Source organism: Astatotilapia calliptera, chromosome 23, assembly GCF_964374335.1.
Source record: "Astatotilapia calliptera chromosome 23, fAstCal68.1, whole genome shotgun sequence".
In the NCBI taxonomy this organism is placed as follows: Eukaryota; Metazoa; Chordata; class Actinopteri; order Cichliformes; family Cichlidae; genus Astatotilapia; species Astatotilapia calliptera.
In genome coordinates this window covers 45529326-45545629 of record NC_137443.1, presented here as the reverse complement: position 1 = coordinate 45545629, position 16304 = coordinate 45529326, and the positions used below count along the sequence as shown (strand labels likewise).

The 16304-nt window shown below is 43.2% G+C and overlaps 2 protein-coding genes across 2 annotated transcripts in view; both read right to left on the bottom strand.

Moving 5' to 3' along the window:
• Window positions 1-16304, bottom strand: part of LOC145423961 (NACHT, LRR and PYD domains-containing protein 12-like) — a 943237-nt gene that overhangs the window by 632695 nt on the left and 294238 nt on the right. The gene's annotated exons all lie outside the window — the stretch shown is intronic.
• Window positions 1-16304, bottom strand: part of LOC145423979 (ribonuclease inhibitor-like) — a 204605-nt gene that overhangs the window by 909 nt on the left and 187392 nt on the right. The window contains exons 2-3 of the mRNA XM_080296821.1: window positions 15320-15496; window positions 242-415 (exon numbers count right to left, since the gene is read on the bottom strand). Of these exons, the coding sequence (XP_080152947.1) occupies window positions 242-415; window positions 15320-15492 (347 nt within the window). The 5' untranslated portion in view covers window positions 15493-15496. The remainder of the gene's footprint in view (window positions 1-241; window positions 416-15319; window positions 15497-16304) is intronic.

Below are 16304 nucleotides of genomic sequence, written 5' to 3'. Positions count from 1 at the left end.
AGAGAGCTGATTGGCTGTTGACAGTGTTTGATCAGAGCGTGTCAGCCGTTACTATGGTGACCATAAAGGTGAGAAACAGGAAGTGTTTGTGTCCAATCCTGAAGCCTGTCACCGTTCTCCTCTCACAGCTTCACTGAGAAGCTGCAGCTTTACAGGAAACACTGGATCTTTGTTTCATACTGACTGTGTTTAGTACAATACTGCTGACAGCACCACCCACTCACTCCATCACTCTACTGACCCCAGAGTCTCCAGTCTGTAGTCTGGACTCTTCTTAAGATCAGACAGCTGCTTCACATCTGGATCCTTCAGGTTGTTGTAGTACAGGTTCAGCTCTGTCAGATGGGAGGGGTTGGACTTCAGTGCTGCTGCCAGATAATCACAGCTGATCTTTGACAAACCACAGCTCCACAATCTGTATAAAGAATGAAAGATGTAAGTTTATTAGACAAAGTGCTTGAAATCATTCAGTGTTTCATCATCTGTTCAGAGCTGAAGAAGGTTCAGAATGTAGAAGTTTAGAAAATGGAAACTCCAAACAGCTGAAGCCAACAGGAAGCAGCTTCAAACAGGAAACTGTGCAGAGTTTCAGACTATATGTCCTGATGCAGCCAGTTGGATTTTGGAGATTTGAATCTCTGTTCTGTGACTAAGTCCTTGAATCATTTCTTCCAGTTGGTCCAACAAGACAGACTAAGTATTGGACATGTGTTGTGGCTCCATCAGGGGAGCTTCTAAATGTGATGTGATGGCCCCTCTGGGTCTGTCAGGTCACAGCACTGAAGAGAGCTCAAACTGGGCACACAGTTGTTCCAGTCTGGACCAAAGACTCTATACTGGGACTGAGGGACTGCTTTGACTGCACCCACTGGGACCTTTTAAAGGCTCATGTTCTCACTTAGATCATCGATTTCTACTGACATTTCTTTCTGGGAAAAATGGGGATTACTTTGGAAACAGGAAGTATTTTCCCCAATAAGCAGCCCTGGATTAGTAAATCACTCCAACATGTTCTCAGGCAGAAGAAGCTGTCTTGTTATGAGGGAGAGAAGAAAAAGATTGAGGCACAGAAACCTGTTGAAAGAGAGATAAAGCAGCTAAAATCAGGTGTAAAAGTAAAGCAGAGGATGAGCTGAATAAAGGACACTCAAGGCTGGCTTGGAAAGGAATGAAGTCCATGGTGGGGATGCAGGACAAGGAGCAAAGATGAATGTGATGCTGAATCAGCAGAAGACTTGGACTCATTTGATTCCAGCTTTGATATCATTGATTTCAATGAAGAGCTTTGTGATTGTAGCAAAGGGCTGGTAGCTCTGAGAGTCCCACTGATGAGGTGTTTGTGTGGAAATCTCTTAGTGGGACCAAAGAGAGAAAAAGCCCTGGTCCTGATGCTGTGGGAGGGAAATGATTGAAGTGTGCTGTGAGGAACTGACTGGGAGATTTTCACACATTTTCCAGTCCTCCTTGGAACAACAGGAAGTTCCCAGCATATGGAAACAAAGGTTAAGTGTCCTATGGCACTCAGTGATGATGGTGCTGTGGCCCCACCACCTCCACCTCTTTGTAAAGGAACTAACTGTAATCTGAAGCTTCAAATGGAACTAAGACTTCCTCCACTAGGTGGCAGTGTCTGATGAGAAAGTGTTAGTGGAGCTGGCCTGGAGTCAGAAACAGGAAGATGCAGGATTTGGGCTGAAATGGGCAAAAGTGGTTAGCACTAGTGCCTTAGAGCAAGAAGGTTGTAGGTTGAAGCTTGTTGGTCAGCTGGGCCTTTCTGTGGAGGTTGGATGTTCTCCCACAGTCCAATGAAATGCTGCTTAGGTTCATTGGTGCTTCTACATTGGCTGTAGGTGTGGATGTGAGGGAGTGCTTCTCTGTCGCTCTCTGTTGGCCCTGTGATGGACTGCTCACCTGTGCAGGTGGACCACGCCTCTTGCCCTATGACAGCTAGGGCACAGGCTGCAGCCCTGTGAGCCTAAGCTGAATAAACAGTTAGCAAAAATGATCCATAGATGGCCTGAAATCCCCCAGTTAGCAGTTTGGTAGATAGCTATGACATGCTAATCCCATCCAGCAGCTGTATTCTACCTGTAAGCTGATCCCTGCTGAGCCAAAGCACTTTTTCATATACAAATTACAACCTTTAATAGAAACCTATTGGTCAGCATCTTATTAGCCTGCTGTTAGCTTCATTCCACAGAAAACTGAGAGAAACTAACAGAGTTGATAAAGAATAAAGAGAAATGTGCTGATTTAAAGCCTTTGAAGTGCTTCAGATGATCTCTGTCCACTTCTGTCCACTCATTCATTCATGTAAGCTTTCTAATGCAGCTTTGATCTTCACAGTCTGCTTGATGAAACTCATTCTAACCCTGAATGTCAGAGTGTTCCTCCTTCTCTTTCCCATCATTCATGCTGGCAGTGGAGGAGATTTGGATGTTGGACTGTGTTTTGGATGATGTGTGTATGTTTGTGTTGGACTGCTGTCTGTAAAGCAAACGCACATTTTGCTTTGGATTTCAGTGTCAGACAGACTTTAAGGTGCAATGAAGAGTTTGAGAGTTTCACAGTGAATTTTCCAGTGGAGGATTTTTCTTCTTCTTTGAAGGTTTGAAATGTGAACATTGTTCTGCTGCAGTCAATGGACTAAACCAGAGAAGAAGAAAACAGACTTTACCATGAAGATCCTCAGTGTGGATCAGTATAATATCAGCCTGATGTCTGCAGTTTAGTGTCAGCACAACTTTCACATCATATTCATCTCAGCACAACTAAAACATGCTGACTGACCCCAGAGTTTCAAGTTTACATCCTGGACTCTCCAGGAAACCACACAGATGCTTCACTCCTGGATCCTGCAGGTTGCTGTTGTTGAACAGGTACAGCTCTCTCAGATGGGAGGGGTTGGACTTCAGTGCTGCTGCCAGATAATCACAGCTGATCTCTGACAAACCACAGCTCTTCAATCTGTATAAAGAATGAAAGATGTAAGTTTATTAGACAAAGTGCTTGAAATCATTCAGTGTTTCATCATCTGTTCAGAGCTGAAGAAGGTTCAGAATGTAGAAGTTTAGAAAATGGAAACTCCAAACAGCTGAAGCCAACAGGAAGCAGCTTCAAACAAACACAACAAGAGAAAAAACTCTGAATGTTTCACATTAAAGTCGTACATTTCTCATAAAAACAGGACAAAGACTTGAAAAAGTCGTGTTTTTCCTTCCAGGAACCACATGGCTTCACTTTTAAAGGTGAAGTGTGACAGAAATGGACATATTTGAAGTCCAACACCTTTTTCCAGTCACATTATTAAAGCAGACAAACTACAAGCTCATTTTCATTCCAACAAGTCATCTTCTGACCTGGACTAACAACACTGGTCTCTATGTGCAGCTGGCTGTGAGACCAGTGCTCAGGGAGCGTCTACAAAGTGCAACACTGAAAGAACATCACACACTCATTTGCTTCCAGCACTTTCACACAAACATCTACTGTCATTATTGTCACCAAACTCTGTGGATCCTTTATTGCAAATTCAAATGGGATCAAATGGTCAGACAAAAGAGGGTTATGAGGAAATATGATGAAATGTTGTGTATTAGCAGCAACTTATTGAATCATTTTCCTCAGAAACCAAACAAAATGATTGACAAACATGTTTTTACAAACTCAGTGTTGGACTTGGATCAGCAGGATAAGCTGATGTTTAAAGGCATTTGAGTCTCTCTGTATGAGAGTCCAGTTCTTACTCAATATTTATGGATGATGTTCTTTCAGTGTTGCACTTTGTAGACGCTCCCTGAGCCTCACAGCCAGCTGCACATGGACCAGCTGACATTACCCAGCATTAGAGGCGGCTGTAAAAAATTCATGTTCCCATTTAAATGGTTTTAATTTGAATAAAACGATGTTGATTCATTCAATCCTGAATCGATGTTTAATATAAATGTATTTTGCCAGAATCTCAGGTTAAAGCTCACAAACTATTTCAACAAGCAGCAAACAGATAAAACAGTAAATGAGAGCAGCTAAACACACAAAGATGGAAACACAGAGCGTGGATCGTTCACTCGACGGCACGTACACGGACACGCCGTCGGGGCTGAAAGTGGACAGCTCACAGATCCTGAAGCTGCAGGTTTCATCTGTCTCCAACCAAAACTGAGTGAAGCAGCAGCAAAAGAAGATCCAAACTCTGCTTCACGTTTGATCAATATGCTCATGAATTCTCTCTGACTTTGGCTGTTCCTGCCTGCACAGCTCTCTCTCTCTCAGTGTACTCCAAGAACAGCTTCAAACATCTGTTTCTGCATCATTCACTGTTTATTAGCCACCAGTCTGCTGTTGTGTTCAGTGCTGTCGGCCTCTGACAGTAAAGCCTCATTTCTGCTGTTCCATGGAAACTTTTTAAAATGATGACAGATTACAAACTCTCAGCTGTGTCTGTAATCAAACCTCTGTAACTTTGCTTCACTTCAGCAGCATCAGCTCATGTTCACATGTTGCTTCATGGTTTGCTTCAGTTTTTGATCGACTGCAGAATATTTTGAAGGTTATCTGCTATAAAAAGCCAGAAGAGGAAAATCTGCTTCATGTGTTTCTGTTTGATCCTCAGTGACTTTGACACAAAGGCCTCTGCTGTGATGATCACACCTCTGATCAAGTCTCACAGTGTCACAACTGATAAATGATCAGAGTTAGAATATTTCTGACTGTCTGCTGTGTGCCGTGACCTTTGACCTGCTAAAGACAGTCAGCTGTGGATTATTCATTGTTGTGTCTGATACTTAGAACTGTGAGGAAGAAGCTACACAGTTAATCAGGGTCCCCTCTCTCTGAATCAGGAAAGGTGGGCAGGCCGCGTGTGGGCCGCGGGCCATACGTTGAGTATCACTGTTTGAAATGTGAACATTGTTCTGCTGCAGTCAATGGACTAAACCAGAGAAGAAGAAAACAGACTTTACCATGAAGATCCTCAGTGTGGATCAGTATAATATCAGCCTGATGTCTGCAGTTTAGTGTCAGCACAACTTTCACATCATATTCATCTCAGCACAACTAAAACATGCTGACTGACCTCAGAGTTTCAAGTTTACATCCTGGACTCTCCAGGAAACCACACAGATGCTTCACTCCTGGATCCTGCAGCTTGTTGTTGGTCGAAAAAAAGGAGTAGTCATTACCCAGGTCCAGCTCTCTCAGATGGGAGGGGTTGGACTTCAGTGCTGCTGCCAGATAATCACAGCTGATCTCTGACAAACCACAGCCCCTCAATCTGTATAAAGAATGAAAGATGTAAGTTTATTAGACAAAGTGCTTGAAATCATTCAGTGTTTCATCATCTGTTCAGAGCTGAAGAAGGTTCAGAATGTAGAAGTTTAGAAAATGGAAACTCCAAACAGCTGAAGCCAACAGGAAGCAGCTTCAAACAAACACAACAAGAGAAAAAACTCTGAATGTTTCACATTAAAGTCGTACATTTCTCATAAAAACAGGACAAAGACTTGAAAAAGTCGTGTTTTTCCTTCCAGGAACCACATGGCTTCACTTTTAAAGGTGAAGTGTGACAGAAATGGACATATTTGAAGTCCAACACCTTTTTCCAGTCACATTATTAAAGCAGACAAACTGATGATGACATCTCTGGGGTCTGATTAATAGAAAAAAAATGTCTTTGAGACCTTTTGTAACTGACAAACTCTTCATCTGCTAACAACACTGAGTTGAATCTCCATGGCTGATAGTTGGAGCAGGCATCAGGAATACACATTGAAAAAGCAAGAGGAGAAATCACCAGAGTCTTATAATCACATTCTGTAACTAAAGGGAGACGTTTTTCTATACAAATATATGTTTTATGGACATTAGAAAAAAAGAGTATTGATGTGAAGCAGGATTATGAAATCTCCATACATCAGCCAGCCCATAATTATCAAGAAAGCTCTGAATGACGCATGCTGAGTTTGGACTAAGTGTACTTTTGTGTGAACTGTGGTCCATAGCAGATAATGAGCAGTTTAGGTCTCCCTCAAAGATGATATTGTGTGATGACATATTGGGGAGCCGCGCAAAGACATTAGTGAAAAATCTGTGATCGTCCCAATTAGAGGCGTAGATATTTGCTAAGATCAAAGGAAAACCATAAACTATATTTTCTGCACTTAAAATCCTGTAATTTTCTCATAAATCAACAGTGCGCCTTATGGATGAATTCTGGTTGTGCTTACTGACCTCGAACCGATTTTATGTGCTACACGGCGCTCAGAAACCTTTCAAAAGATGTTTTGGTACGACTTTGCTCAGCTACGAGGCCGCACCGCTTGATGGATTGTTGGAGCATTACAGCTACGAGGAGCCTCGCGGAGTGATACGTACTCTGCTTCAACGTAATATTACTGTATTGAGTGTGTATAAGGACCATAAATGGCACCTGTAAGAGACACGGTTACAAAGAGGGTTTCAAACTCCAGGCTGTCAGTCACGCAGTAGAACCTGGGAACAGAGCAGCTGCTTGTTATTATGCTCAGCGTCTGTTTACATTTTGACTGCACGATTGTGAGCTTTTTGTTATGCACAAAAACAACATTGTTTTCTTTTATTTATGGAGCATTATTATTTAATAAATGCTGAACATTTATTCCTGAGTAATTGTTTCATGTACATCTACGCTGTATGTTAATAAATGTGCCTGTGTGAGATTTGGGACACAGCTTTGACTAAGAACTCTCTTTTTGTTCGAACTTTCTGGCTTTAAAAATATCGAGATATATATCGTATATCGCCATCCAGCTAAAGAATATCGAGATATGAACTTTGGGTCATATCGCCCAGTCGTAATATTGCAATAGGTTGTCCGTTAAACTCAAGCGGGGCTTGGGTCCTGGCACGGCGTAGCCACACAATCCTGGTAGTAGTGACGCTCGGCTATGACGGCGTGCGGGTTACCAGCTGGCTTTCTCAGGATAGGGCTCCTGTGTGAGCGGTCGACAATAACGTCTTTATCCATACCCAGCACTTCACGTAGTAGCACGGATACGGCCGTGGAGGAGCTCGAGTCCAGGCCCTCTGGGATCCCTATGATGTGGATGTTAGCTCTCCGCTTCCTGCCTTCATCACATTTATCCTTCAGGTCAGACAGCTCCTCCTTCATACTCTCTACTGTAGACTGCAGGGTGGTCACCTCATCGCTCCACATTGACAGCCCATCCTCAGCTTCTTTCACTGTAACCTTTACTCCATCAACTTCGCCGCACGTCGCCGCCATGCTGTTAGCGATCTCATTTCTCAGTCCTTGCACGTCAGCCCTTATATTGTCAAAATCTTCTTTCAATGCATTTCTGACTTCTTCTTTTAACAGCGTACTAATGTCCTCTTTAATGGATTGAAGAAGCTCCAGTTTTAGAGCAGTAGGATCCACATCACGCGCGTCTGTTGAGTCTGCTCTTCAGCGGCCGTAGAGCTGGACGCTGCCCTTTGGCCATCATCGATACTCTCGCCCGAGATCGCACCGGGGCTAAAATATTCACCTGCTCAGCTGTTTTTGATCAGTTTGAGCCTGTGTGGTTTGATCAGGTGGAGGAACGATGTGATGCTATAAAGACATCATCTTGTCCAAATGAAGTTGTTCCAACACGTGTTTAAAAAGATTTTAAAGGTTGTCGGTTCCGACATCTTAGCGATTTTTAACAGCAGTCTTAGTTCAGGTGTTGTACAGCCTGTTTTAAACATGCTGTTGTACAGCCTGTACTAAAAACCTGATCTGGATCCTCTGTCCGCTCAAACTTCAGGCCTATTTCAAAGCTTCCCTTCCTGTCGAAGATTTTGTAAAAGATTATATTTGTTCAGCTGCAATCTGTTGTAAAGGTTTCAGTCTGGTTTTAAAGCTCTTCACAGCACTGAAACTGCACTTTGAAAAGTTCTTAATGATCTTTTATCAGCCACTGATCAGGAGACTCCGCTGTGCTTTTGGATCTGACTGCTGCCTTGACCACAGCATCTTGACCTCACCATTGGAGCATGGTGGCATCAAGGGCGCTCTATTAGACTGGTTCAGCTCTTTTATTAAATCGCATTATTACATTTGGGGCTTATATTTGACGGCAATTTGAAAAACAGCTGAGCTCAGTTGTACAGCGGTCTTTCTTCAAACTGAGGCTTTTATCTAAGGTGAGATCATTTCTATCTTTTAAAAACCTTGAACGGGCGATCCACGTTTTCATGACGTCCCAGCTGGATTATTGTAACTCCTTATATGTTGGAGTTAGTGGGACCTGCCTGGCAAGACTGCAGCTGGTCCAGAAAGCTGCAGCTCGTCTTCTGACACAAGCTCAAAGACATTTATCGTCCCAACAACCACATATACGCTGGTCCCTCGCTGTAACACAGTTCACCTTTGGCGGCCTCGCTGTTTCGCTGATCTTTTTTGTGCAATTTTGCATGTTTTTGTTTTTTACAGCGCATTGTGTTCTGCGCCTGATTGGCTGTAGACCATTGTCAGCCAATCTCGTGCCGTGTCTCCTGTACAGTACAGAATGTGTTCAAATTTACAGCAGTGTGACTCTGCAGTGCTGCACTGTATGTTTGTACGTTGTGTCCCCAACAAACAACAATGATGACGAGACGTTTTGCACCTGTGGTAGCAGCCAAAGGCAGAGGAAGATGCTGACCATCATAGTTTCAACAAGGAGGCAAAAAGGTTGTAACTGTCCACAACAAGAACATCGTAAGGATGGAGTCAGCTTTGGCTTTGTGGCTCAGTGACCGCAGGAAAAAGAACATCGTGCTGGACACCAACATTATCTGCAGAAAAACTCAAAAGCTTTATGAAACTTTACCTGACAGCGAGGAGCCCAGGCCATGGACGAGTGCTCCTCACACAGAAGCTCATTTAATGCCAGCAAAGGCTGATTTGACACGTTTCAGAAACACTTTGCTTTCACTCTTTAATAATGAACTTATTTTTCTATGAAGGTTTGAACTTTGTTTAAACAAGAGAGAAAAGTGTGAAAATGTTCATGCCTGTCTGAGAAAAGTGTAGAAAGTGTGCAGTGAGGGTTTAACTGCCTTAAAACTTCTATAATACTTGTAAAACATAAAGCTGCTACTTCATTCTGAGACTTATTTTTGGAACGTAACTCGATAAACGAGCGACCGCAGTAATGTATTGTGTTTATTTTGAAAACTCTCAACAGGATCTTCAGATTTATTTTGAAAGCTTTATCTGGAAAACACAAACACATAAGCAGGAAACAAAGAGCGTGATATGAAACGATAGACGTTTTCATATGGTCATCATATATACATCGTTCTATCGAACAGCCCCAGCTCCTGCTGTCAGTCTCTGTAAATCTGCTCTTAAAACACATTTGTATTCACTGGCTTTTAATACAGCATGAGAGTTATTTGATATTTGATGTGTGATATTAATATTAGGAGTTATTTTAATCGTTATTTTGGATTCTTGCACAGCACTGTGGTCAACGCTGCTGCTGTAATTAATGTGCTATAAACACATAAACAATCTGCAGTTAAACATCCAAAACTAAAGATGTGATCGCTGCCTTTAGAAAATGTGCTGATGCACAAGATATCAGCTCCATTAAGGTGGAATGTGGCCGTGTTAGAAACATGTTGGAAGAAGTTTGAAGCTGAAACTGTGAAGCTGAGAGTGAAAGAGCTCCAGCGTCTGTCACAGGAAACTTTCTTATTTCCACACTGATGAAAGCATCAAGCTTTGATTTCCTGCTGCTTTTATTGAGTCACACTGTGAAACTGAGCCACAGCTGAACCAGCATCCCTGTACAGCAGACACTTACAGCGCTTGGCTGCTTCCATTGGACCCTCTGCACAGAGCTTCAGTTTCCTCTTCTGGTCCCAAAGTGCAGAACAACAAGGTTTCAAACAGCTTCGTTCCAGTAGCATCAGCCACAGACATGCAGAGAGAATCCTTTGGTTGTGTTGTGTGTTTGCATATCTGCTGTCTGTGTTGCTTTGTGAGGATGGATCATCTACTGCAGCTCCAGATAAACAAGCTGGACCTGAACCTGGTAGCTTCACTTAGAAGACACTTGTGACGGGAACGTGTGAGAAGTTTTGTGCAGACAAGTGTGGATTTAGAGTGTGGGACGAGCTCTCCACAGTCTTTGTGGAGATCCACATTCTGCATACTGCCTGTGAGAAGCTGCAGACATTTGTCCTCCAAATCCACTGAGCAGCTGCTCGTGGTGGTATTAGCTTCATGTGTGCGTGTTAGCATGAAGCCTCAGTCACACTCTGCTGTGGACACGGTCACGGACAGCTGGACGCCTGATGGACGAGTCGTCCTTCCTGTTAAACTTCTTTGAGCATGAGAAGAGCATGAGAAGCTCAGTGGACACTGTTCAGGGTTTTAACTCTCGCTTTCACTTCAGCTTCACCAACAACAGCACAAGCAGAGCAGCCCACTGCCTGCATGGCTGGGACAGCGCCCCCTGGTGACTGTAAACCACTACAACATGTAGACGGCCGTCTGCAGGCTGGATGTAGCACCACCGCAGAGACGTGCTGCAGCTCTGTTTAGTTACCCAGCTGACAGCAGAGGCTGTAGTTTACTGTTACCAACATGGAAAACTGAAGCTTCACCAGCTGGAGCTACAGAGCTGGAGAACAAAGGAGACTGAGAGGCCAGAATGATGTGGGAGGAAACATCAAGAGCCTGTTTGAAAGGAGACACATGTGGATGCTGTGCCAGTCTGTGGTCTGTCAGAAGTCAGCTGAGTCACACTGCAAGAAGCTGCAGAATCTCAGAGTAGGAGATTTGGAAGTGTTTGTGGGACAAACTGGACTCAAAGAAAGAAGATGTTTGTGAAGTCTTTGGTGGAGGTGAGCAGTGTGAAGCAGAACACATGCAGATGAATCAGGAGGGAACAAACTGAGTGGGCGGAGCTGCCTGAGCCCCGCCCACACAGACACAGCTCCTCTCTGGAGCTAAACTTCTGCTTCATCTCCGCCTCTTTTCTTCATCCTCCACCTCTCTTTTCTCTTCTTCAGTGTTCTGCAGCCACGGAGCCTCACAGCCATTAGCACGCCCATACCTGAGCAGCTAGCATTACCCAGCATGCCGTGCAGCAGTGTCAGTTTGTAAATGTGGAAGAATTCCTGCTCCAAACTGTTTCACAGATTGCTGTGTGCCGTGACCTTTGACCTGCTAAAGACAGTCAGCTGTGGATTATTCATTGTTGTGTCTGATACTTAGAACTGTGAGGAAGAAGCTACACAGTTAATCAGGGTCCCCTCTCTCTGAATCAGGAAAGGTGGGCAGGCCGCGTGTGGGCCGCGGGCCATACGTTGAGTATCACTGTTTGTAATGTGAACATTGTTCTGCTGCAGTCAATGGACTAAACCAGAGAAGAAGAAAACAGACTTTACCATGAAGATCCTCAGTGTGGATCAGTATAATATCAGCCTGATGTCTGCAGTTTAGTGTCAGCACAACTTTCACATCATATTCATCTCAGCACAACTAAAACATGCTGACTGACCTCAGAGTTTCAAGTTTACATCCTGGACTCTCCAGGAAACCACACAGATGCTTCACTCCTGGATCCTGCAGCTTATTGTTGGAGCTCAGGTCCAGCTGTCTCAGATGGGAGGGGTTGGACTTCAGTGCTGCTGCCAGATAATCACAGCTGATCTCTGACAAACCACAGCTCTTCAATCTGTATAAAGAATGAAAGATGTAAGTTTATTAGACAAAGTGCTTGAAATCATTCAGTGTTTCATCATCTGTTCAGAGCTGAAGAAGATTCAGAATGTAGAAGTTTAGAAAATGGAAACTCCAAACAGCTGAAGCCAACAGGAAGCAGCTTAAAACAAACACAAGAAGAGAAAAAACTCTGAATGTTTCACATTAAAGTCGAACATTTCTAACAAGAGTGTTTTAAAGACAGAGTCACTGATGATCATCTTCTGCCCAGTAAAACTTTGGTTTTCCTCATGTGAGTGTTAATGATGCACAAAGACTGTGAGTGCAAAGAGGGAGCGAGGAGGATGACAGAGAGATGGTACAGGAGCATCAAGAACCCGGCGAGGAAATGAGCAGAAGGACTTTGGAGCCTGTTGGATTGAAGCTTTCACAGAGACGTGTTTGACTGGACACCACCAGGACAGACTTTTAATCCCAGGATTTGGATGAGCTTTCTGTCTTTATGGTCACAAATGATGCTGTAACTCTGTGACTGCCCTGGAACTGTCAGCAGTGTGGTTACGTCCTTTTGACCTGAGTTTCCACAGCTCTTATAACAGCAGTGTACATTCAGACTGAGACACGCTTCAGTCTGTATGGACCTGTTTCTGTAGCTGCCACCATCATTCTACATGTTTGTACATCAGCTTATCAAATCCTGTCTGCTGTCTTCATTTATTACTCTTCACCTGCTTCACTGTCACTGTGTGGGCGGAGCTGCCTGAGCCCCACCCACACAGACACAGCTCCTCTCTAGAGTTAAACTTCTGCTTCATCTCCGCCTCTTTTCTTCATCCTCCACCTCTCTTTTCTCTTCTTCAGTGTTCTGCAGCCACAGAGTCTCACAGCCGTTACCACACCCATACCTGAGCAGCTAGCATTACCCAGCATGCCGTGCAGCAGTGTCAGTTTGTAAATGTGCAAGAATTCCTGCTCCAAACTGTTTCCCAGACTGCTGTGTGCCGTGACCTTTGACCTGCTAAAGACAGTCAGCTGTGGATTATTCATTGTTGTGTCTGATACTTAGAACTGTGAGGAAGAAGCTACACAGTTAATCAGGGTCCCCTCTCTCTGAATCAGGAAAGGTGGGCAGGCCGCGTGTGGGCCGCGGGCCATACGTTGAGTATCACTGTTTGAAATGTGAACATTGTTCTGCTGCAGTCAATGGACTAAACCAGAGAAGAAGAAAACAGACTTTACCATGAAGATCCTCAGTGTGGATCAGTATAATATCAGCCTGATGTCTGCAGTTTAGTGTCAGCACAACTTTCACATCATATTCATCTCAGCACAACTAAAACATGCTGACTGACCTCAGAGTTTCAAATCGACATCGTGGATTCTCCAGGAAACCACACAGATGCTTCACTCCTGGATCCTTCAGGTTGCTGTAGGTTCCACTCAGGTCCACCTCTGTGGGATACGAGGGGTTGGACTTCAGTGCTGCTGCCAGATAATCAAGGCCAATATCTGACAAACCACAGTCCATCAATCTGTATAAAGAATGAAAGATGTAAGTTTATTAGACAAAGTGCTTGAAATCATTCAATGTTTCATCATCTGTTCAGAGCTGAAGAAGGTTCAGAATGTAGAAGTTTAGAAAATGGAAACTCCAAACAGCTGAAGCCAACAGGAAGCAGCTTCAAACAAACACAACAAGAGAAAAAACTCTGAATGTTTCACATTAAAGTCGTACATTTCTCATAAAAACAGGACAAAGACTTGAAAAAGTCGTGTTTTTCCTTCCAGGAACCACATGGCTTCACTTTTAAAGGTGAAGTGTGACAGAAATGGACATATTTGAAGTCCAACACCTTTTTCCAGTCACATTATTAAAGCAGACAAACTACAAGCTCATTTTCATTCCAACAAGTCATCTTCTGACCTGGACTAACAACACTGGTCTCTATGTGCAGCTGGCTGTGAGACCAGTGCTCAGGGAGCGTCTACAAAGTGCAACACTGAAAGAACATCACACACTCATTTGCTTCCAGCACTTTCACACAAACATCTACTGTCATTATTGTCACCAAACTCTGTGGATCCTTTATTGCAAATTCAAATGGGATCAAATGGTCAGACAAAAGAGGGTTATGAGGAAATATGATGAAATGTTGTGTATTAGCAGCAAGTTATTGAATCATTTTCCTCAGAAACCAAACAAAATGATTGACAAACATGTTTTTACAAACTCAGTGTTGGACTTGGATCAGCAGGATAAGCTGATGTTTAAAGGCATTTGAGTCTCGCTGTATGAGAGTCCAGTTCTTACTCAATATTTATGGATGATGTTCTTTCAGTGTTGCACTTTGTAGACGCTCCCTGAGCCTCACAGCCAGCTGCACATGGACCAGCTGACATTACCCAGCATTAGAGGCGGCTGTAAAAAATTCATGTTCCCATTTAAATGGTTTTAATTTGAATAAAACGATGTTGATTCATTCAATCCTGAATCGATGTTTAATATAAATGTATTTTGCCAGAATCTCAGGTTAAAGCTCACAAACTATTTCAACAAGCAGCAAACAGATAAAACAGTAAATGAGAGCAGCTAAACACACAAAGATGGAAACACAGAGCGTGGATCGTTCACTCGACGGCACGTACACGGACACGCCGTCGGGGCTGAAAGTGGACAGCTCACAGATCCTGAAGCTGCAGGTTTCATCTGTCTCCAACCAAAACTGAGTGAAGCAGCAGCAAAAGAAGATCCAAACTCTGCTTCACGTTTGATCAATATGCTCATGAATTCTCTCTGACTTTGGCTGTTCCTGCCTGCACAGCTCTCTCTCTCTCAGTGTACTCCAAGAACAGCTTCAAACATCTGTTTCTGCATCATTCACTGTTTATTAGCCACCAGTCTGCTGTTGTGTTCAGTGCTGTCGGCCTCTGACAGTAAAGCCTCATTTCTGCTGTTCCATGGAAACTTTTTAAAATGATGACAGATTACAAACTCTCAGCTGTGTCTGTAATCAAACCTCTGTAACTTTGCTTCACTTCAGCAGCATCAGCTCATGTTCACATGTTGCTTCATGGTTTGCTTCAGTTTTTGATCGACTGCAGAATATTTTGAAGGTTATCTGCTATAAAAAGCCAGAAGAGGAAAATCTGCTTCATGTGTTTCTGTTTGATCCTCAGTGACTTTGACACAAAGGCCTCTGCTGTGATGATCACACCTCTGATCAAGTCTCACAGTGTCACAACTGATAAATGATCAGAGTTAGAATATTTCTGACTGTCTGCTGTGTGCCGTGACCTTTGACCTGCTAAAGACAGTCAGCTGTGGATTATTCATTGTTGTGTCTGATACTTAGAACTGTGAGGAAGAAGCTACACAGTTAATCAGGGTCCCCTCTCTCTGAATCAGGAAAGGTGGGAAGGCCGCGTGTGGGCCGCGGGCCATACGTTGAATATCACTGTTTGAAATGTGAACATTGTTCTGCTGCAGTCAATGGACTAAACCAGAGAAGAAGAAAACAGACTTTACCATGAAGATCCTCAGTGTGGATCAGTATAATATCAGCCTGATGTCTGCAGTTTAGTGTCAGCACAACTTTCACATCATATTCATCTCAGCACAACTAAAACATGCTGACTGACCTCAGAGTTTCAAGTTTACATCCTGGGCTCTCCAGGAAACCACACAGATGCTTCACTCCTGGATCCTGCAGCTTGTAGTTGTCGCTCAGGTCCAGCTCTCTCAGATGGGAGGGGTTGGACTTCAGTGCTGCTGCCAGATAATCACAGCTGATCTCTGACAAACCACAGTCCATCAATCTGTATAAAGAATGAAAGATGTAAGTTTATTAGACAAAGTGCTTGAAATCATTCAGTGTTTCATCATCTGTTCAGAGCTGAAGAAGGTTCAGAATGTAGAAGTTTAGAAAATGGAAACTCCAAACAGCTGAAGCCAACAGGAAGCAGCTTCAAACAAACACAACAAGAGAAAAAACTCTGAATGTTTCACATTAAAGTCGTACATTTCTCATAAAAACAGGACAAAGACTTGAAAAAGTCGTGTTTTTCCTTCCAGGAACCACATGGCTTCACTTTTAAAGGTGAAGTGTGACAGAAATGGACATATTTGAAGTCCAACACCTTTTTCCAGTCACATTATTAAAGCAGACAAACTACAAGCTCATTTTCATTCCAACAAGTCATCTTCTGACCTGGACTAACAACACTGGTCTCTATGTGCAGCTGGCTGTGAGACCAGTGCTCAGGGAGCGTCTACAAAGTGCAACACTGAAAGAACATCACACACTCATTTGCTTCCAGCACTTTCACACAAACATCTACTGTCATTATTGTCACCAAACTCTGTGGATCCTTTATTGCAAATTCAAATGGGATCAAATGGTCAGACAAAAGAGGGTTATGAGGAAATATGATGAAATGTTGTGTATTAGCAGCAACTTATTGAATCATTTTCCTCAGAAACCAAACAAAATGATTGACAAACATGTTTTTACAAACTCAGTGTTGGACTTGGATCAGCAGGATAAGCTGATGTTTAAAGGCATTTGAGTCTTGCTGTATGAGAGTCCAGTTCTTACTCAATATTTATGGATGATGTTCTTTCAGT